This window comes from Remersonia thermophila, chromosome 7 (assembly GCF_042764415.1).
Source record: "Remersonia thermophila strain ATCC 22073 chromosome 7, whole genome shotgun sequence".
NCBI lineage: Eukaryota > Fungi > Ascomycota > Sordariomycetes > Sordariales > Chaetomiaceae > Remersonia > Remersonia thermophila.
In genome coordinates, this window is record NC_092223.1 from 780,013 (window position 1) to 807,702 (window position 27,690).

A 27,690-nucleotide genomic window follows, 5' to 3' on the forward strand; every position below is an offset into this window, starting at 1 on the left:
GGCGAGACTAGTATCGCAACCCGAGCGGACGAGGAAGGCCGGGAGCAGGCGGGAGCGCGAGTCGCAGGTTCGTGGTCTGGATGCGCCGGGCTGCCGAACATGATGGCAGCGGACCTGGGACAGGGGAAGCGGGGAACCTAAGCTCCGCAACGTCACGAACGACGCGCTGTTGGAGACATGAGACCGCGCTGACCAGGCCGGGGATCGAGGGATGCGGACCGAGATGGAATGGCGACGGGCGAGACGAGACGGAGGGCGGAGGACGTGGAGATGGGCGCTCCAAAGCGTGTTGAACCGGGCACTTTGGCTTCTCGGCCGGTGCAGCTTCGGGTGTTGCGTCTGGTGGTAGGTGGCCGGCCTGAGACGTCGGATTCGGGATTGGGAGATTGGGGAGACTGGAGATGGTCACCTCAATGACTGGGGGTTTTTCTTTTTCTTTTTTTTTTTTTTTTTTTTTCCCTGGGAAGAAAGGCCAAGAGACAACAAAGCCGACGTTTGACGGGACATTTGTGACGAGACGACAAGACAGTTCCGTTCCCGCGTCCCACGCGTGTGGAGTGAGAGTCGGCGGACCCACCGGGCTCAGGGCGGCCGATCCCTGATTGGTCCAATCCAGTCACGTCCACGGATCGGGGCCCGAGCCGGGGAACGCCAAGACTCTTTGTATCGTTAACTAACCAGTCTAACTAGATACCGTATTAGTACATACATACAGCACGTCCCTACCACCGGGAAGCCGACGTCACAGAGATGCTCCCATGGGCGATGGCCGCCCCTGATATCACTCCCTATTGCCATCACCACACACCATTCTTGTACAAACCAGAGTTGTGTACATGGGGTGGCGGGATGGCAACAATCGCCAGACAAAAAACAAGAGAGGGAGAAAAAGAGAGAGAGAAAATTGAGGGTTCGGCCATGTTGTGTTATTGATCTCGTTGGAGAGTACAAGAGAAAAGGAACATGCCATCTCCATTCTGAATCCACTCGTTATGAACGTATGGATGCCTTCTCTTCTGCGTTGCTGCATTCGGCAGCTCTCCCTAGGGACCCATCCATCTACATGTTCCTCCAGCATGCTGGACCCTATGTATTCAAGCCTCGTGCCTTGTGGAATCTCTCTACTACATCCCATCTGCTATATTTTCCTTTACCACAAGCAAACAAACAAACCAACAAACCAAAAGAAGCAATCCCTTCCAAACTCCCGTTCCATCCAAATGCTCGTTGGTGTAGTGTTCCCAGAACCTCCTGATACACCCCCAAATACCTCATCGCAGGATTCCGCCTACGAACCAATGAACCCATGGCCTGCTCTCCTACCGCCTGACACCTCGGTAGCGAGCTATTTGTTACTTTAGCTGGCCGCGTAGTACCTGAGAATAGGACCGGGACAAGAAGAGCCGCGGAGCCGATTACTGCAACAGCAACGTCTCCCCGTCCAGCACGCCAAACAAGCCCTCAATCTCGTGGGCCACCAGCGTCAGCTCGTTCGCCACCTGGCCCGTCACCAGCGCGTACGCATACAGCAACGCGTAATCGTACTCCTCGACGCGGACGTGGCTCAGCCTGCCCGTCCCGCCCGCCGCCGCGGTCCCCTCGTCGACGCCTCCCAAGCCCCTGCCGATGCCGATGCCGATGCCGAGCCCGTCCGGCCGGTGCTCCTTGCGGAACGCAAAGATCCTGCCGAGCAGCCGGTCCCGCGACCGGCTCACGTTGGGCAGCGCGTTGGTGAGCGGGTACTCGAGCATCAGGCTCGACGCGAGCACCTGGAACACGTGGCAGATGCGGTCGCAGAGCATGGCCCGCTCGTCGGCCGTGTACCGGAGCAGCGCGCGCTCGCCCTCCGTCAGGCCGCGCTTGCGCTGCGTCACGAGGCTCATGGCGTAAAACGCGTCGAGCAGCCGGCGCGTGCACCCCATGAGCCGCGCCGACGCCGCCGCCGGGAACGGCCCGCGCAGCTCAAACTCCGTCTCGGCCGCCGCGCGGAGCGCGTCCAGGCGCGCCGCGTACTTTTGCAGCGCCGCCTGCTCGCCGCTGCGCAGGTAGGACCGCGAGCAGTCGCTGCGCAGCAGCATCGCCAGCGGGCCGCGCCGCCAGATGAGGCCCATCTGCAGGTACAGCATGCTGAGCCCCTCCTTGAACTTGTTGCGCGCCGAGATGGGCCAGATCAGCCGGCAGATGACCAGCCCCCAGAGGATGCCCGCCGTCACCGCCACGAGGCGGTGCACGAGGATCTCCTTGATGATGGGGTCCACGCCGCCCTCGTCGTCGTCGTCGTCGCCGTCCACCTTTTGCGACAGGCTGTACGCGTAGAGCGTCGACACGTTGTACGCCAGGAGCGAGATGCGGCCCATGGGCGCTTTCCCCTGCTCGATGATGACGTAAAACGCGGCAAACGCGATGAGCGCCCCAAAGAGGACGAGCACGTAGGCGTTGCGCTGCGACACCTCCCAGCTCACGCCCGCCGCGCCGATGCCGATCAGGGTTCCCAGGAAGCGCGCCCAGCCCGACGCGTTGGCCGCGCCGAGGGTCGTGTTGCACACAATCATGAAGGAGAGAAGCCCCCATTCGCCGCGCCAGTGCCGATACAGGTCGTGTGTTGCCGGGAGAAACGATAGGGAGGCCCAGAGCATGGCGCCGACGCCAACCTTGAGGCCGTGACGGACTGTAGCGGCGGTGAGGATTAGCATACGGTGATCACGGCTGGCGGGTAGCGGAAGGAGGAAGAGGAAGAAGAAGAGAAAGAGGAGGAAGAGAGCGTAGAGGGGGAAAAAGGGGTGGAGGGGGGTTCTAGGCGGCTCACCATCGTCCTTGTCCAGCTTTCGGATGACCCTGAGCATCTTCTGCGACATCCTCGCGACGAACGTGCTTTTCTGGGTCTCCGAGGCGGCCTCCCAGTTGTACATGTCCCTCCGTCGGACAAGAGGGTCCGCGATCCCCCTGGGCAGCGCCGCCTTTTTGATGGGCTTGACCAGGGGCTCCCTTTCGTCGTTATCGTAGGGCAGGGAAACGGTGTTGAAAGGCCGGTGGTTCCTCCACCATTTGAGCCTGCGACACAAAAAAACACCATGTTAGCTACCGCCGCGGCGATGTGGACGCGGCGAAAAAGAATAGGAAAAAAAAGGAGGAGCTTTCATACCAGGTCCAGCTCCTCTTCCGATGCTCGTCGGCAAACTTCAAATCGTCGAGCACGTCCAGGTACTTTTGCATCTCCTCGCCAAACGTCTGCAGGCTGAAGCTGAAATGCCCGCACGCCGCCGCGACCTCCTCAAAGTCGGCCTGGATGCTGGACGACCGCGTCCGATCCAGCTCGAGGGTCCTGTACAGCTCCTGCAGCGCGTTGGCGCGGGCGTCGTTGAACAGGGCCAGCGCCTCGGCCAGGCTGTGCCGAAAGTTGGGGTTGATGACGATGCCGTGGTCCGGCGCCGCCCCGAACGGAGGCTCCCGGAGCACCTCGGAGAGCGTGTACGCCAGCGACTTCATCGACGGGCCCAGCATCTCGATGAACAGCTCAAAGATCTCGGACGAGTGCCGGAACGGCGGCAGGCTTGCCGTCCCTCCCACGGCCGCGACGTCCGAGTAGCGCCGGAGGAGGCCGCCCCGGCCGCCGGCCGGGGCGGCCTCTTCGGACGCCTCGTCGATGGACGACAGCATCGGCGCCCGGCCCCCCCAGCTCCTAGCCGTTCCGGACAAGGTCCGCCGCAAAACAGGCGAAAAGGGCGGCGAGGCGTACGGATCGCGGTCCCCGTCCCTGTCGCGGTCGCGGTCGCGGTCCGAGCCCGGCGACGCGATGCGCGAGGGGGCCGCCGCCATGGGCTCCTGGAGCAGGGCGAGCTGCGAGTTGGCGGCGCTGCGCAGGCCGCCGATGGACTGGGCCAGCGTCTCCATGGACCGGACGACGGCGCGGTCGAGCTGGTAGATCTTTTCGTGGCCGACAAAGTAGCGCTCAAACTTGGACTCGCGCAGGTTCTTGGTCATTTGCGGGTAGACGGCCGAATAGGCGGCCGAGGCGGCGGCGAAGGCGGGGGAGCGCACGTCGTCCTCGGAGCCGCTCAGGAACCCGCGGGTGATGAGGGAGAGCATGTCGCCGAGCGAGACGGACGCCTTGCTCATGCTCTGGCGCAGGGCGTCGACGGCCGAGGCCCGCCAGACCAGCAGGTTCACGACGGTCGTGATGGCGATGCCCAGGACGAGCATCTTGAGGATCTGCACGATCTTGCGGTCCTCAAAGACGCCCGTCAGCACGGCCGTCTCCTTGGTCACGACGCCGATGATGGCCAGGCTCGCGAGGGTGCTGGCCGTGTCGACGAGCGGGTTCCCCATGCGCACCTTGACCCAGCCCATGAAGCCGAAGCCGCCGCCGACGAAGACGACGAGCACGAGGGCGTGGGCGAGCGCCACCAGGTCCCAGACCTGGCCCAACAGCACCGCCGTCGACATGGACAGGACCGCCACGAGCTCGGCGTAGGCGACGGCCACGACGGCGAGCAGCACCGCCTCGATCATGGAGCCGACGGACCGGGCCGGGTGGAAGTAGACGGTCAGGGTCGCGACGACGTGCTTGCCGTCGGGGCGGCCGAGGAAGGCGGACAGCGGCGGCCAAAAGGTGGCCAGGCTGCCGAGGGTGTAGGCGAGGGTGCACTTGAGGACGCCATGGCCGACGGGGGAGCGGAGCCAGGCCCAGGCGCGGGAGGCCGTCTCGCGGAGGGGGTGGGCGGGCGACCCGTCGGCGTGGCCTCGCGGGAAGAAGGTGTTTGGGCGGAGCGTGAAGGCGCGGTGGGCGCGCTCGCCGGTGGAGGGGATGATGACGGAGCCGCTGCGAAGTTTCTAGGCATCAATAGGGGTCTGTGAGCCGGGGCGCGTTGGAAGTTTTGTGTAAACAGGTAACGTTTGCGCCAGAGCGAAGGATTCAAGTCGGCGCCGCGTGACTTACACTCCGCTTGGAGGGCCGTTGCGGAGGCCAGTGGGTGGCCGGAACGGTTGGAGAGGATTGGGAGCTCATCTCCAAAGCGGCGATGCAAGCGATATCATGATCTGCATCTGGATCTGGCACGGTATGTTGTTTTTTGTTGTTGGCGGAGGATGCCTATGTAGGTCGTTTGAAAGGGAAGGCCGGGGATGGGTTTGGTGTTGTTATGGTCGTAATATGGCGTTTCGCGTATCGGGTCGGCCACCTAACCGAAGGCCAGTGTACAGACAGGTAGGTACTGTGTAGGTGGCGTAGTAGTGTACTATAGTCGTCGCAATGGCACGCTACCATAGCTACCTAGCATACTATAGGTACCAGGTTAGATAAATATCCAGAGATTCCCCTTTTAAAGGAAAAAAGCGTCGCCGATCTCCGGGGCCGAACAAGCCAAAAAATGTCTCTTATCGCCGCTGTGTTGGTTGAAATGGTCTCCAGTAAGCCAAGTTTTGGCCCCCGGTCCGGCTCAAGACCAACGATAAAAGAGACCCCCCCCCTCCCCCAAGGTTCCCAATTTGTCCAAGTAAGCGCAAGCGCAAGCGTTTGGCCTGGGGCGGCTTGTCCAGGTGGGCGGCGCCGGGCCGCAACGCCCCCACAGGGCCGACAGGGCCGACAGGGTCTTGCTGCAAGCACGTCGCTCGGTGCTGGGCTCCATGTTTTGGTTCCACCCCCACTGGAATCCAACTGGAATCCAATGTCAAGCAATAATTCAACGCTAGCACGAGTCCATAGCTTGATTGATGGATCTACAGAGGTAGGTAAGGTACCTAGGACCTACCTAGGTAAAGTACCGGCACGTCCTCCGTAGACTGCCCGTGTAAAGTCTGGAGCATAAGGACGAAGAAGTACCCATAAGGTCAGGTACTAGGTTCAGGTTGTAATCATGAGAATGAGGGGTCAACAGGCTGTCTGGGCTGTGCTGGGCTCTCTACCGTACTGGTCTGGTCTGGTCTACCCGGATTGGACTGCACTGTACTGGACTGAGGTGCATTGCTCTGCTGGATTGGGGTGTGCTGTGTACTGTACTGTAATACTGTACCACGGAGGGTCCGGTCCCAGCCAAGCCAAGCATTCCTTTCGGTGTTTCGGACGCTTCCGAGACTTTGACTTGGCAAAACGTGCTTCTGATAAGCCGCAGGGCATCTCACTGGGTGCATAGTACAGTTCTCTCTGTATGTACCTGTTGATGAGTGAGCTTCCAACGCTCATTCTTTGCCCAGAAATATTGCTTCTCGCTTCCCGAAACGCCGAAACGGGCGCATATCCTCTGCAACACCCCGCCTCTCTCTTGTCGTCCTCGTCTTCCCCCCTCCTTTGGTGATGCGCAGATTCTGGGCCATGATGCAGCCCGTCCAGTCAGCGTGGAAGTTTGCGCCCCTGGGCCAGCCGTTTGTCCCACGGCCCGGGATACGGAAGCTCGAGGGTGTGGTGTTTGATGTTGACGGAACGTTATGGTACGTCTCTAGGAGGTTTCTCTCATTTCTCGAAAACAGGGCGAGGATGGTGGTGGGGTTGGCAAACAAAAAAAAAAAAAAAAAAAAGGAACAGTGAGGCCATAGAACAACTACGCACTCTGAGGAATACCTCTTTTTGAGAGAGAGAGAGAGAGAGAGAGAGCAGATGGGTATGCAAAAACAGAACGATCCCGCTGACTTACACCCCCCCACCCTCCCAGCGAACCCCAAAACTACATGTTCACCACCATGCGCCAATCCCTCGGCATCCCCAAGTCGGTCGACATCCTCACGCACATCTACGGCCTCCCCACCCCGGAGGCCCAGGCCGACGCCATGGCCGTGATCCGCGCCATCGAGCGCGAGGCCATCGCCCACCAGCGCCCCCAGCCCGGCCTGCGCGAGCTCATGGCCTACCTCGACGCCCGCGGGATCCGCAAGGGCATCTGCACCCGCAACTTTGACGTGCCCGTCCACAGCCTGCTCGCCAAGTTCCTCGACGGCTTCCGCTTCGCGCCCATCGTGACGCGCGAGTTCCGCCCGCCCAAGCCCGACCCGGCCGGCATCCTGCACATCGCGCGGAGCTGGGGCCTGGTGAGGCGGGCGCGCGAGGGGGACGCCGCCCCGGGGGTGCCGGCCGACCCGGCCGAGGAAGAGCCGAGGAGGCGGGAGGAGAAGGCGGAACCGGCGGCGGCGGACGGAGAACCGGGCTTGGCCGAGATGCGCGCCGGGGACGAGGTGGCCGACGCGAGCGGGCTGATCATGGTCGGGGACAGCATCGACGACATGACGGCGGGGAGGAGGGCCGGGGCGAGGACCGTGCTGCTGGTCAACGACGCGAACAGGCACCTGACGGAGCACGAGCATACGGATTACGTGATTGAGCGGTTGGATGAGCTGATAGATGTGCTCGAGAAGGGGTTGCTTTGACCGGACAGGACAGGAGGACCCACGCATAATACATACAATAACAATAGAACATACTATAGCACGTGAGAGACAGAGCGATGAGGCATCACAGGCACCGCAGGCATGCAACAATGGGAGCCGAAGAAAGAAACGGACAAAAAAAAGGCCGGTGGCCCAGAAGGACCCCCGGCCACAACGAGACGATAGCCGCCGACAAATGCCACCGAGACGCCGATCCCAAAAAGAACAAGACCGACAAGACCGCGGTTGGGAGAGGCAGCGTCGGTGGCGGCAAGCACCGACAGGCGGCCGGGAACCAAGAGCCCCCGGAAGAGGGGAGACAGGGCGTCAGGCGGTGGGAGAGCGCCTTTGGCTAGGCATGTAGTATGGTGGAAGGACGCCCATTCTGGCCCGATGCGATGCAAGGAAGGTATCCTAACCTATCTGTACCTGTTAGGTACCTAGGTAGGGTACCTAGGTACCTAGAGTTTCCCATCTTGGGATGGGACGACGACTTTCGTAGAATCCCCGAGGTATAGTACCTAGTACCTAGCCTAGGAACCCCCCTGAGACCCTGTGATGCTGGCACCCAACCCTGCTACAGCTGGTATCGTCGCCACGACGGGACCTCCAACCAAGAAAAACAAGGGGGGGAGATGCAGATCGAAGAGTCGACAGTGCCCAGGCGTATGTTAACCTGCAGCGTTGAATTTCTTTTTTCCAATATTCTGCCGTTGAACATAGGCACACATACAAAAAAGAAAAAAAACCAGTCGCCTGGGATTATCCGGAAACACACCATCAGCCAATGTTTGTTGTTTGACACATCCTCTCACCCCCTCGTGGACGTACACGAGAAATGCTGTGGTATTCGAGGTCAAGATAAGAAGGGAATACGACGCCGGTAAATGCCTAGAAAGCCCCCATCTGATGGTTTCCAGATCTTGAACAGACAAGGCAGAAAGGAGCATGGAGGAGAGCTGGAGCGGAAATGCAGGGTGTTGACACAAGATGGCAAGGAGGTTGAGGAGAGATTCATGGTGCGAGAAAAAGAGAGAGAGAGAGAGGGCGGGAGATGATGTCATGGACCGGAGAGACCACCGTCCTCGCTCCGCAGAACCGGTCAAGAGAGCCGAGAACGCCCAGGGTCAGTCCTCCACAGGGGTCTCTCAAAGGGTCTGTAGCGGGGGAGGGAGGGAGATAGAGAATAGGCCTTCTCCCAGTCATCCGCGCCAGGTTCAAGGGTATACTAGAATGACAAACACCATGCCTCGACGTCCTGCCTCTCAAGAAACAAGCGGACACACCCATCATTCGTGGTCCCATTCCCGAATGTACAGGCGATCCACCTGGGCGGCCAGGCTTGCGTGGTCTGCGTGGTGGTGCCGCGAGTCGCCGCGGTACGCTGTATGGCCATCCCTCGTCAGCCAACAAGAGCAAGCACAGAGCGGGGCTTCTCGAAAAGGGGGGGGGGGGGGGGGGAGGGTCCTTACATGCGGTGGGGGTATGCTGAGTGCCATATGTCGGTGAGTCGTTGGAACGCAGGTCCTGAGGAGAAGCCTGCGTAGGGCGAGGATCCTGCGGCATCACGCTGCAAGCCCACTCTTGCAAGTCGACAGGGGTTCTCTTGGCTGCTTGCACAAAGAGGTCGTGGTCCTGAAGCAAAAAAACAAAAAGAAAGCAAGTCAACCGGGCTGTACGCCAAACCACAAAGACGGAAGGTCACCGACATAAAGCTGTTGAGGCGTTGGCCGCTCCTCGGGCTCCTTGGCCAGGCACTTCTGGACCATGTCCTCGAGGATCTGCGGGAAGGCATCGCTCTTGGGCAGCCGCGGCGCCGGCTCGTGCACGATCTGCTGGAGAAGGTCGAGAATGCCCGCCGGAGCGGCGCTCTCGGCGTCTGACAGGTGCTCGCTCGCGTTGAAGGGGAATTTGCCAATGGCCAGCTCCATGATGGTGAGGCCGAAGCTCCACACGTCCGACTTGACCGTGTACGGGAAGCCCTGGATGCGCTCGGGCGCCATGTAGGTCGACGTGCCGACGAAGGTGTTGGCGATCGAGTTGGTGAGCTCGCCCGACACGCCAAAGTCGCACAGCTTGATCTGGCCGCGCGAGTTGACGAGGATGTTGGAGGGCTTGATGTCGCGGTGCATGATGTGATGCTTCGCGTAGAGGTAGGTGAGGCCGCCGAGCGTGGCCTCGGCGATCTTGCCGAGCACGTCGACGCGGATGGGGCCGTAGACCCGCGAGATCCGATCCAGAGATCTGGCAAGAACAAAAAGGAGAAAAAAGGCTGGTCAGCGTGGGAGCCGAGGGGGGAGGAGAAGAAGAAGAACAAGAGAAAGAGCCTACCCGACGTCCATGTGCTCCATGCACATGACGACATCGTTATTCTCGTTGAGAAAGGCGCCGTAAAAGGTGACAATGTAGTCGGAGTGGCAGCCGTGCATGATCTGAAGCTCGCGCACGATGCGCCTTCGCATTTCCTCCTTGGCCTCGACATGGATGATCTAAGCCCGGCTCACGGTTAGCTAGGCTTGGGCTTTTCCTCGCCACGGAATCGATCGAGACGGAGACCAGAGAGACGAACCTTGCGGGCCATGACGGTGTTTGTCGGAATGTGCCGGACCTTGCTGACGGTTCCGCCGTTGCCAGCGCCGAGCTCCTTGATGATCTCGAGATCGTCGGGCTTCAGGTCCAGGTTGAACTCGATGCCGATCTCGAGCTGGTTGGAGCTCTCGTCCCTCCCGTTTCCGTAGCCGAGGCGGCCCTTCTCGGCGGTCGGCGGCGGTTTCGGGGCGGGCGCCTTGAGGGCGAGCCCCTTGACGTTCTTGCGCTTCATGGTGCGCGGCGCGAAGGCGGAGGCGTCGGCCATGGCGGGCGGCTGGGGTGGTGGGGAGGGGGGGGTGGTGGTGGAGGTGCCTTATCGAGACGGACGGCTGAGGTTGGGTTCGTGGGGTCACAGGTCGGTCGCGACGAGTCCACGAGGCGTACGCTTTCCGCTGGGATCGTCGGCGTCGCTCGTACGGTTGGCGTCCCGGCTGCCTTCCAGGAAGGATGGCGTGGTTCGGAGGAGTGGCGCAAGGTACGATGTCGTGTTGTAGGTGGTGGGTGGGTTTCGCTCTTTGGGCGAGTTGGCCCCTTGCAGGCGAGAGCCGCCAGGGGGGGGGGGGTGTTTCGGGGCGAGGGGTTGTTTGAAGAAACGGCGCCAAGAACACGGAGCCTGTCCTTTCGCTGCCGAAATCAAGGCTTCTGACGGACGTCGGAAGCTGACCGGATAGACGTTGCCGGTGTTTGAAAGAGACGCTTCAGACCGCGTGCAAAGCCCCCCAAGGGTTGGATTCGGGGTCAGTTCGGTCGGGTTGCAGACCTGACTGAGCGGCGGACGGCCCGAGGAGCGACTGGGCCGCTTGCAGAGAGGGTCAAGTCAATAAGTGCGGGGAGCCGCTTGGACGGACGCTGTCGGCTCCGAGTTGGGCTGCTCGAGACGGCGTGCTTATAAGCAAAGGAATGTTTGACCGGCGTAGGATGGTGCACTGATCATAAAGATATATATAGAAAAAAAAACCAAGCGAACAAGGAAGAAGAAAAAAAAGGAGGAGGGAAAAGGAGGAGATATCGAGTCCAGAGTTTGGGGCTTGGAGAATAAGAGGGTTGTTATGGCGGGCTGTCTTGGATCCCGGACGGACCCAATGGGCGCGCCGGGGAGTCCCATCCAATGATGCATGTGGGCGGTGGGTGGTGAGGTCGGTGGAGTCTTGGATCATGAGTGCGCGGGACCGTTCAGGTCGCAGCGGTGGCAAGGCGCTTCTGCCCGTTGGTCCGTTCATGCTTTCGTCTCTGCCAGTGTCATGTTGCTTCAGAAAGCCAAGAGGCCGACAGCCTGCCACCGCAGCCAACCAGTGCTGGTCTCTTCTCCTACAAGATGCGTGTGGCCGCAGGAACAGGGCTGGGCGACGATGCTTTTCCAAGGCCTCGGATGGGAGACTCAGGGGGGGAGGGGGGGGGAAAGGGTGCGGGGACCGCCGTCCTCTGGCAAGGTAGGCCGCTGACCTGGATGCATGCTGTGTATACGCAGTACTATAATTATAGTAAGACCATTGCTAGGACCTCTCTCCATGCCGATGTGCACCATGAATACCGTTTGGTAGAACGACCCGGTTGAGATATCTATCCGCCCGTGTTCCTGGAAGGACGACGGGAGCGAGCGAGGCATGGATTTGGAAGCCAAGCTGGACTGGACTGCGAATGGGGATCGAAAGAACAAGAAACAAGCACGGATGCATCATGCATTTCATGCTTTGTTGTCTTGGGCGTGCAATCGAGTGTTCCCTTGTCTGTCTGGCCTAGCTCGTAGAGAGGGCCACCCACCATGTTGACTTTACTGCATGCGTAGGTTGTATCTACCGATACGTATTATGTAGAGGTAGGAATGTCGATAGATGCCTATCTAGGGAACTTTGCATGTTTTGCATGTTACCTTAGTGAGGTACTATGTATAGTTAGGTATTGGGGGGTCAGGCTGGGAGATGCCCATGCCCCCGATGTCCGCTGCGAGCGTGTCCCGGTGGGTAACGTTACCAGGTCCACGTCGCGTAATTTGGTACGACAATACACGCCTCACGGTAACAGGACAAGCCCGACAAGCACGGGCCAAGCATGAGCTGGGCCGGGGGCGTCATCTGAACGCGTTCCTGAACGTTGTTCAACGCACCCAAAATTTCCACTCTTTGACGTCGAGCCTCTCTGCTTCCCCTTCCCTTCTTTTTTTACAACCCGCTTCCATTTCAACTCTGGCATCAATTCTTGGGCGATCCTCGAGCCACACCGCACCCGGCCGTCCATCGCCGAATTGATCGATACCGGATCCCTTCCACCCCATCACCCCCCAGCCGCGCCGGTTCATCGGAGCCAGCCCGAAGCGACCCAAAAATGAGCAACGACATGCGCGACCTGATCGACGGGGAGGCCGAGCTCAACGACGAGGAGGACGATGAGTCGTTTGACGAGGAGACGGGCGAGGGCCACGATCGCGATCGGAGCAAGATCCTAGATGATTCGAGCGAAGAGGAAGAAGACGATGAAGACGAGGAGGAGGCTAGAAGGGTACGGGCACGCTCGCGCGATCCGATGCCGGCTTCGATCCAACGCTGACGTGTGTGCTTTGGCAGATCCGAGAGGGCTTTATCGTCGATGAGGACGAGGACGAGGAGGATGAAGAACCAGAAGAGCGCGAGCGCCGCAAGAAGAAGAAGCGGCGCAGGACCGAGCGCGAGGAAGAAGAGCTCGACGAGGAAGATCTCGACCTCATCGGCGAGGCCAATCCCGACTGGGAGCGGAGAGCCCAGCCACAGGTAACCACGGCCCTTTCGTTGACGGCGGCGGCTTACGCGCTCGCCGGAAGGGGGGCGGGAGGGGGAGGGGTTAGGCTGACGGGAAGACCAGACCAAGTTTAAGCGTCTCAAGCGCGGCCATCGCGATGAGGACCGGGGCCACGAGCGGACCGGCCTCGCCGACATCTTTTCCGATGACGACGAAGACGTGGGCGATGAGCGTGCCTACGGCCGCTCGCGCCACGCCCAAGTCGACGAGTTCGAGGATTTCATCGAGGACGACTACCCCGAAGACGACGACACGCGCAACCAGCGCCAGGAGGACCTCGAGGTGGCCCGTCCCCGGGACCGAGGCCTGGCCGTCGACACGACGGGGCTCGACGAAGATGCGCTCCACGACATGGAGCAGATCTTTGGCGACGGAAGCGACTACGAGTGGGCGTTGCAGATGGAAGAGGAGGTGGAGGCCCAGGAGCGCGAGGAGCAGACCATCGAGCTCAAGGACGTGTTCGAGCCGTCGCAGCTCACTGAGAAGCTCTTGACCGACGAGGACAACCAGATCCGCCTCCTCGACGAGCCCGAGCGCTTCCAGCTCGACCGCAAGCCCTTCAAGGAGCAGCAGACGTCGGCCGAGTACTTCAAGGAGGAGGCCCGCTGGATCACCAACCTCATGTGGCCCAAGAAGCAGCTGCCGAGCGACCTCCACGGCCCCTTCAACAAGGCCATCGGCAAGGTGCTCGAGTTCTTCATCATCGACGGCGTCGAGGTCCCCTACATCTTCCAGCACCGCCGAGACTACCTCATCCACGCCAAAAAGGTCAGGAACCCCGAGAGCCGCGACAACCCGGACGCCCCCGAGTACACGGTCGACGCCGAGAAGCTGTTGACGCAGGACGACCTGTGGCGCATCCTGGAGCTCGACATCAAGTTCCGCTCGCTCGTGGAAAAGAGGAACGCCCTCGAGAAGTCGGTCCGGAGCCTGGAGTCGGCCGGCGTCCGCGACGCCATCCTGGACGACATGATCCCCCAGGCCGCCACGCTCGAGGAGCTCCAGGACCTCCAGGACTACCTCAACTTCCAGTACTCGGCCCAGCTCAAGGACCTGGCCGCCCAGGGCAGCGGCGCGTCGCGGGAGATCAAGCGCCCGGGCGCCAAGACGGCCCTCTTTGAGCGCATCCGCCGGTCCAAGGCCTACCAGCTTGTCCAGGCGCTCGGCATCTCTCCCGACCGCCTCGCCCAGAACGCCCTCCGCGAGGGCAAGAAGGTGTCGTCGGACGACGACCCCAAGCTCCCCGTCGAGCTGGCCGACGAGCTGGCCGACGACGACTTCCCGACGGCCGATCAGGTCATGCACGCGGCGCGCCAGATGTACGCCGAGGAGCTGTTTGCGAGCCCGCGCATGCGCAAGCACTTCCGCATCCACTACTACTCGATGGGCAACATCAGCTGCCGCCGCACCGAAAAGGGCCTGCGCAAGATCGACGAGTCGCACCCCTACTACGAGATCAAGTACCTCATCAACCACACGATCCCCGAGATCGCCCGCCGGCCCGAGATCTTCCTCAAGATGATGAAGGCGGAGGAGGAGGGCCTCGTCGAGGTGCACCTGACCCTGGAGAACGAGCGCGAGTTCCGGCGCCAGCTCTACAGCGAGTTCGCCTCGGACAACTTCAGCTCGCTCGCCGACGCCTGGAACGCGGAGCGCCAAAAGGTGCTCGACATGGCCTTCCCCAAGCTCGACAAGGTCATCGCCAAGGGCGTCAAGGACTCGCTCCGCACGGCGTGCCAGGAGGAGCTCCTCAAGACGTGCCGCGAGGAGTACTTCCGCCGGCTGGACCAGGCGCCCCTCAAGCCCAAGGGCATGATCCTCGGCACCACGCCCCGCGTCCTGGCCCTGTCCAACGGCATGGGCGACCCGAACCGCGACCCCATCGCGTGGGCGTGGGTCGACGAGGACGGCCGCGTGACGGACTACGGACGATTTGTCAACCTGGCGCGGGACGAGGGCCAGCGCGAGCAGTTCGCCAGGCTGGTGCGGCAGAAGAACCCGGACGTGGTGGGGGTGTCGGGCTGGTCGGCCGACACCCACCGCCTGGTCAAGGACGTCGAGGGCCTCATCAGCGAGAAGGGCCTGATGGGCCCCGAGTACGACGACCCGGACAGCAACGAGTACCGCAGCGACCTGCTCGACGTGGTGATCGTCAACGACGAGGTGGCCCGCCTGTACAAGGACAGCCCGCGCGCCGTCGCCGAGCACCCGACGCTGAGCTCGCTCACGCGCTACTGCATCGCGCTGGCCCGGTACATGCAGAACCCCATGAAGGAGTACGCGGCGCTGGGCAAGGACGTGACGTCGCTGCTGATCCACCCGTACCAGCAGTACCTCCCGCAGGACAAGCTGTACAAGCACCTCGAGACGGCCATGGTGGACATTGTCAACCTCTGCGGCGTCGACATCAACGAGGCCATCTCGGACCCGTACACGGCCAACCTGCTGCCGTACGTGGCGGGCCTCGGCCCCCGCAAGGCCCAGCTCCTCATCAAGGGCGTCAACGCCAACGGCGGCGTCGTGACGTCGCGCGACGAGCTCGTGGGCGACCCGGAGCGGCACAAGCTGCCCGTGCTCGGCCCCCGGGTGTGGAACAACTGCGCCAGCTTCCTGTACATTGAGCACGACAGCTCCAACCCGGACTCGGACCCGCTCGACAACACGCGCATCCACCCCGAGGACTACGACCTGGCGCGCAAGGTGGCGGCGGACGCCCTGGGCCTCGACGAGGAGGACGTCAAGGCCGAGATCGACGAGAACGGGCCGGGCGCCATCGTGCGCAAGCTCTTCAAGGAGGAGGAGCAGGACAAGGTCAACGAGCTCATCCTCGAGGAGTACGCCGAGCAGCTGGAGCGCGAGTACCAGCAGCGCAAGCGGGCGACGCTCGAGGCGATCCGGGCCGAGCTGCAGGGCCCGTTCGAGGAGCTCCGCAAGAACTTTGCCATGCTCGGCGCCGACCAGATCTTCACCATGTTCACGGGCGAGACGCGCGACTCGCTCTGCGAGGGCATGATCGTGCCCGTCAACGTGCGCGTGGCCAAGGACGACTTTGCCGTCGTCAAGCTCGACTGCGGCATTGAGGGCCGCATCGAGCTGCACGAGGTGTCGCACCGCGGCCCGATCCGCGACTGGCTGCAGGCGGGCCAGACGGTCCAGGCCAAGCTCCTGGACATCAACCGCAAGGACCTCGTCTGCCGGCTGTCGCTCCGCGAGGAGGAGCTGCGGCGCCCGTACCGCCGGCACATCGACTACGGGCGCGGCCAGTGGGATTACAAGCAGGAGGACGACGACCGCGAGGCGCTGCGCGAGAAGGACAAGGTGACGGGCCGCACGCAGCGCGTCATCAAGCACCCGCTGTTCCGGCCCTTCAACAGCACCCAGGCCGAGGAGTACCTGGGCGGCCTGCCGCCGGGCGAGGTGGTGATCCGCCCGTCGTCCAAGGGCAACGACCACCTGACGGTGACGTGGAAGGTGGCCGACGGGGTGTACCAGCACATTGACGTGCTCGAGCTGCAAAAGGACAATGAGTTTTCGGTCGGCAAGGTGCTGCGGGTGGGCAGCAAGTACACGTACTCGGACCTGGACGAGCTCATTGTCGAGCACGTCAAGGCCATGGCGAAGAAGGTGGAGGAGCTGATGCAGCACGAAAAGTTCCAGAAGGGCTCTCGGTCGGATCTGGGTAGGTTGTCTCTTTCCCCCGTCGAACCCCATGACCGGGTCGTCATGCACACAGCGCTAACCTGGGATCGTCCCGCGGGGGGGGGGGGAGGGGGAAACAGAAAAATGGCTCACCACCTACATCGACGCCAACCCGAATCGCTCCACGTACGCGTTTTGCCTCGATCCCAAGCATCCGGGCTACTTTTTCCTCTGCTTCAAGGCGTCGCGGACGTCGCGCGTCAACGCCTGGATGGTGCGCGTGGTGCCGCACGCCTACGAGCTGCTCAAGAGCCAGTACCCGGACGTCCGGGCGCTGTGCAACGGGTTCAAGATGCGGTACCAGAGCGAGATGACCAAGATGCAGGCGCAGGCGGCGGCGGGCGGACATGGGCACCACGGAGGGCATCATGGGGGGTACCGGCCGCAGGTTCGAGGGCATTGATGACGGGGGAGGGAGGGATGGATGGATGGATGGATGGATCCCTAGGGCAAGGTGTATTGTTGAGCGGGGGGAGAGGAGGGGAGAGTTGCGATGCGATATGTACTTCCGTCACTAGGCACTTTGAGAAAAGCTAATCGTGGTTCTTGTCATTGCCGCCGGTTGTGCTTGTTTGCATCTTGGATAATACCCAGAGTGTTTTGATGCCATCTCTCTACCGTTCAACTTGACGGGATTGGGATTCCTATTGACAGACACGGCGCCTGTTTCATTGGCCTACTCATGGGCCTATCCCAAGCGTTGGGATTCCTGCAGCCTCTTGCTTGACTCGGCCGATATGTATATATATATATATATATATATATATTACGACGGCAGATTGTCCCAAGGGTAGGAGAGAGAGAGAGAGAAGGGAGAGAGAAGGGAGAGCCTGCTCCTCCGCCTTTCTGGCAACCACAAAGTCGTCATGTTTGTGACACCGGTTACGGAGTACCTAATTCGTTACGCGTATGACACAGCCTTCTGGCGGTGCATCGGTCTGTGGGAGTCTAGACAACAAGGCGAACCATCTGCCGTCAGGCTTACCTATCCATCCCACCAGCCGCCAGTGCGCCATGACCGCGTTGGCTACAATTCGTACGGCGCCCTTCATTTTTTTTTTTTTTTTTTTTTTTTTTGTTTCTAGAACCGACGTCCATCCCAGCCCAGCTGGGCTTGGAAACCGGAAACCATCCTCGCACCCCCCCTGAAAACGGCCGAAAACGGAGAGATGGATGGCATGGTTGGGGAAATACATAGCTCACCAATTGGGAGAACCTTTGTAATGGATGGTGTTTGAGACTTGGAGAAGGCCGTGAATGGGCCATGGGGTGACAAGACGTTACGTCCAAGTCTTTTCCAACATCACGTACGGGATGTGTAGCACGGAGGGAGGGGGATATTACGGATGTGGTAAGATGCAAGCTGGCTTCCCTCGGCTTCGTAGGGCTGACGAATGCACCTCTTTTGCATATTATAGAAGAGTATCTATAACAAACGGGCAGTGTATGCTCGATTCCGTCCAGGGTTGCCTGCAACAAGTGTTATAACTATCTACTGTCTAGGAAGAAAAAGACCAAGAGTGGGGGGGGGGGGGGGGGGAGGCTTTGGGGCTGGAGCTGGGGGGCTTGGGAGTTGGGGCCGGCGGGGGCCACCCAGCGATCCTCAACAAGTGCCCGACAAGTGACAGGATAACTCACTAGTGTGTACTGCGTACGCAGTAGGTAGTTGACGGAGGAGGGCGGGAGGCCTGGGGGAAGCCGACAGGGACCTCCAACTGTCCAGTGACAGGCAGCGCCGGGATGTCCAGGGTGGCGGCAGTGTGGCAGTGTGGCAGTGTGGCAGTTGTGGCAGAATGGCAGAATGGCAGGGGTTGGCAGGGGTTGGCAGGGGTGGCAGGGTGGCAGGGAGGCCCCACCAGCGAAACGGGAATGGAGCATGGAAGTTGATGACGAGGTCCCCTTCAGACCTTCCGCGTCTCCCGGGAATTCGGGCTCCATCCGATCTTCCCGTTCTTGACATTTTGGCTTCCCACCTCGGAGCTGCACGTTGGATCCGAAACAAACTTGACAAAACAACACAGACACACACACACACTTACCTACATACACACACACACATACACAAAACACACCAACTTGGGGAAGCTCTCCAAACAAGATTTCGACGCCCGCCCGCACCCATTGCCTCGCCCTAGGTGGGTGTCTGTCTTCCTTGTCTTGAGGGCTCCTCCTCATCCAAGCAGCACCAGCAACCAACCAGATCCCTTTGCTCGCATTGGGTTACGATACGAGAGAGGAGGAGGGTCTGCGGCTGGGACCGGAGGGGAAAAGACAAAGCTGGATCGCCTGAACGCAACCATATTACACAGAGCCTATCTATATATACCTACCTACCACCCACCAACCAGCTAGCCAACCTTTCAATTCCTCCGAGATACCCCCCCCCTTCTTCGGCACCTCGTACACCTCATCGACTTCTTTCCACCAACCCGACCTTCGATGCGCCTTTGCGACCCTGCCTACAACAACCACGCACTCTCCTCCTAAGCGACCGACGCCCCAACCCCCAGCCAGCCGCGAGGCCCCAGGCGCACCATGGCGGGCATTGAGCAGCTGGAAATCCACAGCAAGGTAGGCCTCGACGGCCTTGGGGACAATGTCCCCGCCGGCGAACCAGAATCTCGGCTAACATGTCTCTTGTCTGCGCTGCCCAGGCCTACATTGTTCGATGGGTCAAGGTCGACGCCGGCCACACGATATCATGGAGCGTCCAGCCGCACAAAAAGTCCATGTACGTTCCTATCCAATCCGCGGCCTCTTCTTCTGTCCTCCCCGGCATGAGCCCTGACGACGTGTTTCCCTCCCAGAAACTTTGCCATCGTTAAGCACCCCGGCACCGGCGGCACCAGCCTCACCTCCCACCTCGACGACGGCAGCGGCATCGAGCAGCAGACCGACGGCGTCGCCGACACCAAGCCAGGCCTCTTCGCCAAGCGCGATGTCAGCACCGCCCAGGACCAGCTCGCCAAGAAGGGCTTCATCCCCATCCGGTGGTACGGCAAGTGCGAGGCCGACAAGGTCTCGGTCGGGACCTACGACGTGACCGAGGGCGGCATGTTCGGCCTCGTCTTTGACAACACCTTCTCCAAGCAAACCGCAAAGACGGCCACCTTCGTCCTCCTGACCTACCCGACCGGCGCCCCGCCCCAGACCGCCCGCCACCTCCCCAACCTCCAGGCCGGCCCCGCCGCCAGCGCCAGCCGCTCGAGCCTCGGGAAGCATGCCAACAGCCCCCGCATGGCCGCCGCCCCCTCGGAATCCGTCGACAGCCTGCACAGCGGCGCCGGGCTGCGGAGCCGCGCCCTGTCGACGGCCGCCAAGACCGAGGGGGGCCCGCCTCCTTCGTACCACGTCGGCGTCCTGCTCAAGAGGAGGCGCAAGAAGGGCCAGGGCTACGCCAGGCGCTTCTTTTCGCTCGATTACACCACCTGCACGCTGTCCTACTACCACAACCGCAACTCGTCGGCCCTGCGCGGCGCCATCCCTCTGAGCCTGGCCGCCATCGCCGCCGACGAGAGGCGGCGCGAGATCACCATCGACTCGGGCGCCGAGGTCTGGCACCTCAAGGCGTCCAACCCCAAGGAGTTTGCCGACTGGGCTCGCGCCCTGGAACGCGCCAGCAAGATCGCCCGGGGCCTGGAGGCGGCCGCCGACGAGACGGCGCCCGCGCCGCAGCACGGCCGGCCGCCGCAGCCGCTCCCCGCCGTCGCCCGCAGCGCCCAGCACGCCGAGGAGGACATGGAATGGCAGCACGTCGAGGCGCTGGTCAGCCGCATCGTGGGCACGCGGGATGCGCTCCGTCGCCTGGTCAAGGACATGGCCGCTGCCAAGCAGTCCCATCATCATCCTCATCATCAAAATCATCATCCTCCTTCTCCTCCTTCTCCTCCTCCTCCTCTTCCCGCCGGCCACGCCGCGTACTTGTCGCCCTCGACCCCGACCGTGCCCGAAGACTCGGATGGCTATTTCACCGCTCAGGCCGAGAAGCGGCCGTCGTTTTGGAAGCGCAAGGCGAGCAGCTCGTCGACGCTCACGCCTCAGGGCCATCCTCCGACGGCTCCCTCGTCAGGGTCGCTGGCCGGCCCGACGTCGAGCCCCGCGAACCCGTCGCCCAACGGGGCCAAGTCGTACGGGGCTCTTCAGGCTCAGGCTCAGGCTCAGGCTCAGGCCCAGGCCCAGGCCCAGGGAGACAGAGATACCTACGAAAACTGCGCGGAGCTGCTGAAGGATCTGGACTCGGTCGTGGTCGAGTTCTCGGCCCTGCTGAACAGCAGCAAGCGCAGGCGGACGGCCCTCGCGCCGCCGGCGCTGCCGACGACCGACTCGCGGAGGAGCCTCGAATCCACCGCCTCGACGGTGGACGAGTTCTTTGACGCCGAGGCTGGCGACTCTCTCGAGGCTTCGCAAAACCAGCTCGTCATCATCAACCGCCAAAGCGGGGAGGGGGAAGAAGAGGAGGAAGAGGAGGACGAAACGCCCGGGTCGGATGCCGAGGAGGAGGTGTCCATCCACGAGTCTTCGTCGGCGGCGTCGTCGGTCGATGACGAGAACGTCGCCCATGGTGCCGGCCATGACGGCGTCGGCAGCTTGTTCCCGGCCAAGCCCAAATCGCTCGCCCCCCTGCCGCTGGCGGACGCCGTGACGCGGCGCAAGACCATCCCCCCCGCCAAGGTGGCCCCGCCGAGCCTGATCGCCTTCGTGCGCAAGAACGTCGGAAAGGATCTCAGCACCATTTCCATGCCCGTCTCTGCCAACGAGCCTCTCTCTCTGCTCCAGCGCATGGCCGAGCAGCTCGAGTACGCGCAGCTGCTGGACGCCGCGGCGGAGCAGAGCAGCCCGGCCCAGCGGCTGCTGCGCGTCGCGGCGTTTGCCGTGTCCAACTTTTCGAGCGGCCGGGCCAAGGAACGCGCCGTGAGGAAGCCCTTCAACCCGCTGCTGGGCGAGACGTACGAGCTCGTGCGGACGGACGCCGAGGTTCCCGGCGGCTTCAGGCTGCTCGTCGAGAAGGTGACCCACCGGCCCGTGCGGCTGGCGATGCAAGCCGACGCCGCCAAGTGGTCGTTCGCCCAGTCGCCCGCCCCGTCCCAGAAGTTCTGGGGCAAGTCGGCCGAGCTGACCACGGACGGCCGCGTCAGGGTCAGCCTGCGCCTGCCCGACGGCACCGACGAGCACTACTCGTGGACGACGGCGACCGTGTTCCTGCGGAACGTGGTCATGGGCGAAAAGTACGTCGAGCCCGTCGGCGTCATGCACGTGTGCAACGACAGCACGGGCCACAAGGCGGCGGTCGAGTTCCGGTCCAAGGGCGTCTTTGGAGGCCGGGGCGAGGAGGTGCAGGTCGAGCTGTACGCGCCCGACGGGGCCCACGCCGGCCTGTCCCTGAGCGGGACCTGGACGGGGTCGCTCAAGGCGTCCCCTGGCGGCCAGGAGATCTGGCGCGTCGGCAGCCTCGTCGGCAACGCGGCCTCGACGTACGGCCTGACCACGTTCGCGGCCAGCCTCAACGAGATCACAAGCCTCGAGAAGGGCCGCCTGCCCCCGACGGATTGCCGGCTCCGGCCCGACCAGCGGTTCGCGGAGCAGGGGGATCTGGACCAGGCCGAGGAGTGGAAGGTGAGGCTCGAGGAGGCGCAGAGGCACCGGAGGAGGCTGATGGAGGAGAGGGGCGAGGAGCACAAGCCGCGGTGGTTCGTCAAGGTGGCGACGGGACCGGACGGGGAGGAGGTTTGGAAGCTAAAGGGCGGAAAGGAAGGGTACTGGGAGGCGAGGGCCAAGGGCGCGTGGGAAGGCTGTTTGGACTTGTTCGATGCCTAAGAGGGGGGAAGAAACGTGAAGGAGAAAAAGGATGGGATGTGTGTGGAGAGCCATTGTCTTGGACGCTTTTTTTTTTGCTCCTTTTTTTGTTGTCAGCGAAGAGAAGAAGAAAGACAGCTTGGCGTTGGGTGTCCCCGCGGGTCTTGTGATTCTGATTGCTAGGCTTTGGGTTTGTGTCTGCCTTGTTGGCTGCGCAGTTCTGTATGCCATGCCGACGTGTCGATCGTGGGGGAGAGGGGAGAGCCCCAGCTGACCTGGTCTGGTGAGCTCAGAGCTCAGGGGGGAGGCAAGGCAAGACGCTAGAGGTGCTGTTTGGCCGGGTTTTTCATGCATGAGATCCGGGGGGGAGGGGGAACATATGTACAACTGAGGCGATATCAAGGCCTAGGAGACGTCCCAAGTCCAGTCAGCTTCCGGCGCGGACCCGCGGACCTGACCGCGACAAGAGCGGGGGCGCCGAGGGCCCCGCACAAGGCTCAGAGCCTCCAACCCCCACATCATCGACTCATCGACGCTCCGAGGCCTCGAGCCTTGCGTTCTCGGACGATTCGCATAAAAGGGAGGGGATGGCATTCCTCTGGCCACGGCGCTCTGTGTTTCAACGTGCAACCTCCGTTGGCTTATCAGTCTTGCTCCGGTGTTGAGAATAACCAGCCCAGCTAGCACGGTTGGTTTCCTTTTTTTCTGTCCTGTTATACTATCTACACACGCTTCAAGATCGCCGAGTGAGCTCCGGCAAGTGACGCCGTCTCCCCTCCCCCCCTTGTTCACATTATTACCGTCTATCACCGTTACCAACAACATGACATCACCTACCACTACGAGCCCCTCCCCCGCGCGGGGCATCCGCATCGCCATCGACCGCGGCGGTACCTTCACCGACTGCGTCGGCACGTACAAGGATGAGACCATCATCCTCAAGCTCCTCTCGGTCGACCCCTCCAACTACCCGGACGCGCCCCTCGAGGGCATCCGGCGCATCATGTCGCACTTTCTGGGCCGCGAGATACCGCGGGGCCAGCCCCTCGACACGAGCCAGATCGAGTCGATCCGCATGGGCACCACGGTCGCGACCAACGCCCTGCTGGAGCGCAAAGGGGAGCGCATGGCGCTGGTCGTCACCCGGGGGTTCCGCGACTGCCTCGTCATCGGCAACCAGAGCCGCCCTCGCATCTTCGACCTCGCCATCCGCCGGCCCGAGGTGCTGTACGAGGAGGTGGTCGAGGTGGACGAGCGCGTCACGCTCGAGGACTACGCCGAGGACCCGGAGCGCAAGGTGACGCAGGCCGACGCCCGCGTCGGCACGCCCGAGGCCGCCGGCAAGGACCTGGTCACGGGCCTGTCCGGGGAGACGGTCCGCGTGCTGCGCCGGCCCGAGCGGGACGCGGTGCGCGCGCGGCTGCAGGACGTGTACGACAAGGGCATCCGCAGCCTGGCCGTCTGCCTGATGCACGGCTACACGTTCCCCGAGCACGAGCGGCTGGTCGGCGACGTGGCCCGCGAGATCGGGTTCCAGCACGTGAGCCTCAGCCACGAGCTCATGCCCATGATCAAGCTCGTGCCGAGGGCCACGTCGGTGTGCGCCGACGCGTACCTGACGCCGACCATCAAGCGGTACATCGAGGGGTTCCAGGCCGGCTTCGTGGGCGGGCGCCTGGGCACCAAGAGCGTGCTCGCGCCCGGCGAGGGGCAAGGGGCCGCCGACGCTGCCGCCGCCGGCGCGCCGTCGTCCAAGGGCGCGCGGTGCGAGTTCATGCAGAGCGACGGAGGGCTGGTGGACGTGGATCGGTTCACGGGGCTGCGGGCCATCCTGTCCGGGCCCGCGGGCGGCGTGGTCGGGTACGCCATGACGTCGTGGGACGACAAGACGCGGGTCCCCGTCATCGGGTTCGACATGGGCGGCACCAGCACCGACGTGTCGCGGTACGGCGAGGGGAGATACGACCACACGTTCGAGACCACCACGGCGGGCGTCACGATCCAGTCGCCGCAGCTCGACATCAACACGGTCGCCGCGGGCGGCGGGTCCATGCTCTTCTTCCGCAACGGCCTGTTCGCCGTCGGGCCCGAGAGCGCCTCGGCCCACCCGGGCCCGGCCTGCTACCGCAAGGGCGGCCCCGCCACCGTCACCGACGCGAACCTGGTCCTCGACCGCCTGCTGCCCGACTTCTTCCCCAAGATCTTTGGCAAGAACGAGGACGAGGGCCTGGATCCCGAGGCGAGCCGCCGCGCGCTGCAGGGCCTGGCGGACCAGATCCGCCGCGAGACGGGCCGCGCCCTCGGCATCGACGAGGTCGCCTACGGGTTCCTCCAGGTGGCCAACGAGGCCATGACGCGGCCCATCCGCAGCATCACCGAGGCCAAGGGCCACGACGTGTCCAAGCACCGCCTGGCCACGTTCGGCGGCGCCGGCGGCCAGCACGCCGTCGCCATCGCCGCGGCCCTCGGCATCAGGCAGATCCTGATCCACCGCTACTCGTCCGTGCTGTCGGCCTACGGCATGGCGCTGGCCGACGTCGTCGACGAGCGCCAGGAGCCCGAGTCGGCCGTGTGGAGCACCCGCCCGGAGGTGATCGAGGCGCTGAGGCGCAAGCTCGACGCGCTCAAGGCCCGGTCGCGCCAGGCGCTGCGGGAGCAGGGCTTCGCGGACGGCGACATGGTCTTTGAGGAGTACCTCAACATGCGCTACCGCGGCACCGAGTCGGCGCTCATGATCGTCAAGCCGGACGACGGCTGGGACTACGGCGCCGCCTTCGTCGAGCACCACCGCTACGAGTTCGGCTTCTCCCTCGACGACCGCGACATCATCGTCGACGACGTGCGCGTCCGCGGCATCGGCAAGAGCTTCCGCCACGGCGGCAAGACGGTCGACGAGCAGCTCGCGGCCGTCGCCCGCCGCGACGTCGACGCCGCCGCCAAGAAGCACTCGACGGCCAGCGTCTACTTCGAGGGGGGCCGCCGCGAGACGCCCGTCTACAAGCTCGGCGACCTCGCGGTCGGCGACGTCGTCCGGGGCCCGGCCATGCTGGCCGACGGCACGCAGACCATCGTCGTGACGCCCGACGCCGCGGCGCTCGTGCTCGAGACGCACGTCGTCATCGACCTGGCCCCCTCGGAGGCGTCTTCGTCGTCGTCGTCGTCGTCGTCGTCATCGGCGGCGGCGACGGCGGCGACGGCGGACGGCCCGTCGCACGAGGCCGCCCGCGAGGTGGACCCCATCATGCTCAGCATCTTCAGCCACCGCTTCATGGCCATCGCCGAGCAGATGGGCCGGGCGCTGCAAAAGACGAGCGTCAGCACCAACGTCAAGGAGCGGCTCGACTTTTCGTGCGCCATCTTCGACGCCGCGGGCGGGCTCGTGGCCAACGCGCCGCACCTGCCCGTGCACCTCGGCTCCATGTCGACGTGCGTGCGGCGCCAGGCCGACATCTGGAAGGGCAAGCTGCGCAAGGGCGACGTCATCATCACCAACCACCCGTCGTACGGCGGCACCCACCTGCCCGACGTGACGCTCATCTCGCCCGCCTTCAACGAGGCCGGCACCGACATCGTCTTTTACGTCGCCTCGCGCGCCCACCACGCCGACATCGGCGGCATCACGGCGGGCAGCATGCCCCCGCACTCGCGCGAGCTGTACCAGGAGGGCGCCGCCATCAAGAGCGAGAAGCTGGTGAGCGAGGGCCGGTTCAACGAGCGGCGCGTCGTCGAGCTCTTTTCCGAGGAGCCCGCGCGGCACCCGGGGTCCAGCGGCACGCGCTGCCTCGCCGACAACATCAACGACCTCCGCGCCCAGGTGTCGGCCAACAAGAAGGGCATCTCGCTCATCGAGTCCCTCATGGCCGAGTACGGCGAGGCGACGGTGCGCTTCTACATGCTCGCCATCCAGCGCAACGCCGAGCTGCAGGTCCGCCGCCTCCTGCGCGCCGTGCACGACCGCTTCCAGGGGCGCGACCTGGCCGCCGAGGACTTCATGGACGACGGCAGCCCGATCCGCCTGCGCATCTCCATCGACCGCGACAAGGGCGAGGCCGTCTTCGACTTTGACGGCACGGGCCCCGAGGTCTACGGCAACATCAACGCCCCGGAGCCCATCACCTACAGCGCCATCATCTACGCCCTGCGCTGCATGATCGAGGACGACATACCCCTCAACCAGGGCTGCCTGGCGCCCGTCAAGGTCAAGATCCCGCCCAAGTCGCTCCTCTCGCCCTCGGACCACGCCGCCGTCGTCGGCGGCAACGTGCTCACCTCGCAGCGCATCACCGACGTCATCTTTCGCGCCTTTGAGGCCTGCGCCGCCAGCCAGGGCGACTGCAACAACCTCACCTTTGGCTTCGGCGGCAACCCCCCGCCACCGGCGCCACCGCCGACCCCTCTTCCGCTCAGCCCGTCAAGGGCTTCGGCTACTACGAAACCATCGCCGGCGGCTCCGGCGCCGGCCCGACCTGGGAGGGCACCGACGGCGTGCACGTGCACATGACCAACACGCGCATCACCGACGCCGAGATCTTTGAGCGGCGGTACCCCGTGCTGCTGCGCGAGTTTTCGATCCGGCGCGGGTCGGGAGGCCGGGGCCAGCACCGCGGCGGCGACGGCGTCGTCCGCGACATTGAGTTCCGCATCCCCCTGCAGGTCTCCATCCTCTCGGAGCGCCGCGTCTACCAGCCCTACGGCCTGCGCGGCGGCGAGCCGGGGCAGCGCGGGCTCAACCTGTGGGTGCGCAAGGTGCGCAAGGCGACGTGGGAGAGGAGCCTCGAGAGGCTCCGCCTCGAGCACGAGCGGCAGGAGCACGCCGACGGCGGCGCCGGCGGCAACGGCAGCGGCAACGGCAGCGGCAACGGCAACGGCAACGACGATGACGACGACGACGAGTACGAGGAGCGCTACATCAACCTCGGCGGCAAGAACAGCGCGGCCATGCAGGCGGGGGATCGCATCATCATCCAGACGCCCGGCGGAGGCGGATGGGGCAAGGTCGGGGAGCCCAAGGCGCTGGGCGGCGGCGGCGGCGGTGCGGATCCGACGCAGGGGTGGAAGAAGGGGTCGTTTGCGGCGCGCGAGGAGCTGGCGCTTCAGGCTTGAAACAAGGGCCATTTGTTGAGATGATGCTTGCTTCCTTTTTTTCTCCTGTCTTGGGGAGTGAAGGAGAGAATATGTTTGTTGTAGTGGAAAGAAGGAGGAAAGAAACCCTTTGTTGACAAAAACAAAAGAAAAAAAAAAAAAAAAAAAAAAAAAAGGAGGGCGTTCCTATTCTTGGCCTCGTCGTTGTCTGGTGGTCTCCGTTGTCTCGGTGCGATGGTGAGGACGATATCCCCTCGCCCTCCGTCTCTTTTTTCCTTTTTCTGGTGTCATGTTGTTATCATGACAACAGCACCATCCTTGACCGTGGTCACCGTCGTCACTCGGTAAAGGGCACTTCAGATGTTCACTCGTGTCGCAAAGCCTAGGCCGGCCGCGATTTGC

General features: G+C 63.0%; 6 protein-coding genes across 6 annotated transcripts; 4 read left to right on the top strand and 2 right to left on the bottom strand.

The window, feature by feature from the left end:
• Positions 1 to 1,415: 1,415 nt before the first annotated feature.
• VTJ83DRAFT_7185 (uncharacterized protein) lies at positions 1,416 to 5,005 on the bottom strand (the record flags this gene model as incomplete). Its single annotated transcript, XM_071013979.1, has 4 exons — positions 1,416 to 2,668; positions 2,807 to 3,051; positions 3,143 to 4,830; positions 4,937 to 5,005. 4 exons carry the CDS (start codon positions 5,003 to 5,005, stop codon positions 1,416 to 1,418), a joined length of 3,255 nt encoding a protein of 1,084 aa, XP_070863402.1.
• Positions 5,006 to 6,289: 1,284 nt separating this feature from the next.
• VTJ83DRAFT_7186 (uncharacterized protein) lies at positions 6,290 to 7,353 on the top strand (the record flags this gene model as incomplete). The annotated part of the gene is made up of 2 exons (XM_071013980.1): positions 6,290 to 6,423; positions 6,645 to 7,353. The coding sequence occupies 2 exons, from the start codon at positions 6,290 to 6,292 to the stop codon at positions 7,351 to 7,353; spliced, it is 843 nt and encodes a 280-aa protein (XP_070863403.1).
• A 1,289-nt stretch (positions 7,354 to 8,642) lies between these two features.
• VTJ83DRAFT_7187 (uncharacterized protein) lies at positions 8,643 to 10,207 on the bottom strand (the record flags this gene model as incomplete). The annotated part of the gene is made up of 5 exons (XM_071013981.1): positions 8,643 to 8,737; positions 8,826 to 8,988; positions 9,063 to 9,597; positions 9,685 to 9,842; positions 9,923 to 10,207. 5 exons carry the CDS (start codon positions 10,205 to 10,207, stop codon positions 8,643 to 8,645), a joined length of 1,236 nt encoding a protein of 411 aa, XP_070863404.1.
• Positions 10,208 to 12,264: 2,057 nt separating this feature from the next.
• On the top strand, positions 12,265 to 16,816 carry VTJ83DRAFT_7188 (uncharacterized protein; the record flags this gene model as incomplete). The annotated part of the gene is made up of 4 exons (XM_071013982.1): positions 12,265 to 12,438; positions 12,504 to 12,686; positions 12,778 to 16,393; positions 16,494 to 16,816. The coding sequence occupies 4 exons, from the start codon at positions 12,265 to 12,267 to the stop codon at positions 16,814 to 16,816; spliced, it is 4,296 nt and encodes a 1,431-aa protein (XP_070863405.1).
• Positions 16,817 to 18,948: 2,132 nt separating this feature from the next.
• Positions 18,949 to 22,227, top strand: VTJ83DRAFT_7189 (uncharacterized protein; the record flags this gene model as incomplete). The annotated part of the gene is made up of 3 exons (XM_071013983.1): positions 18,949 to 18,984; positions 19,068 to 19,144; positions 19,221 to 22,227. The coding sequence occupies 3 exons, from the start codon at positions 18,949 to 18,951 to the stop codon at positions 22,225 to 22,227; spliced, it is 3,120 nt and encodes a 1,039-aa protein (XP_070863406.1).
• Positions 22,228 to 23,029: 802 nt separating this feature from the next.
• On the top strand, positions 23,030 to 27,309 carry VTJ83DRAFT_7190 (uncharacterized protein; the record flags this gene model as incomplete). The annotated part of the gene is made up of 2 exons (XM_071013985.1): positions 23,030 to 26,494; positions 26,614 to 27,309. The coding sequence occupies 2 exons, from the start codon at positions 23,030 to 23,032 to the stop codon at positions 27,307 to 27,309; spliced, it is 4,161 nt and encodes a 1,386-aa protein (XP_070863407.1).
• Positions 27,310 to 27,690: the final 381 nt, after the last annotated feature.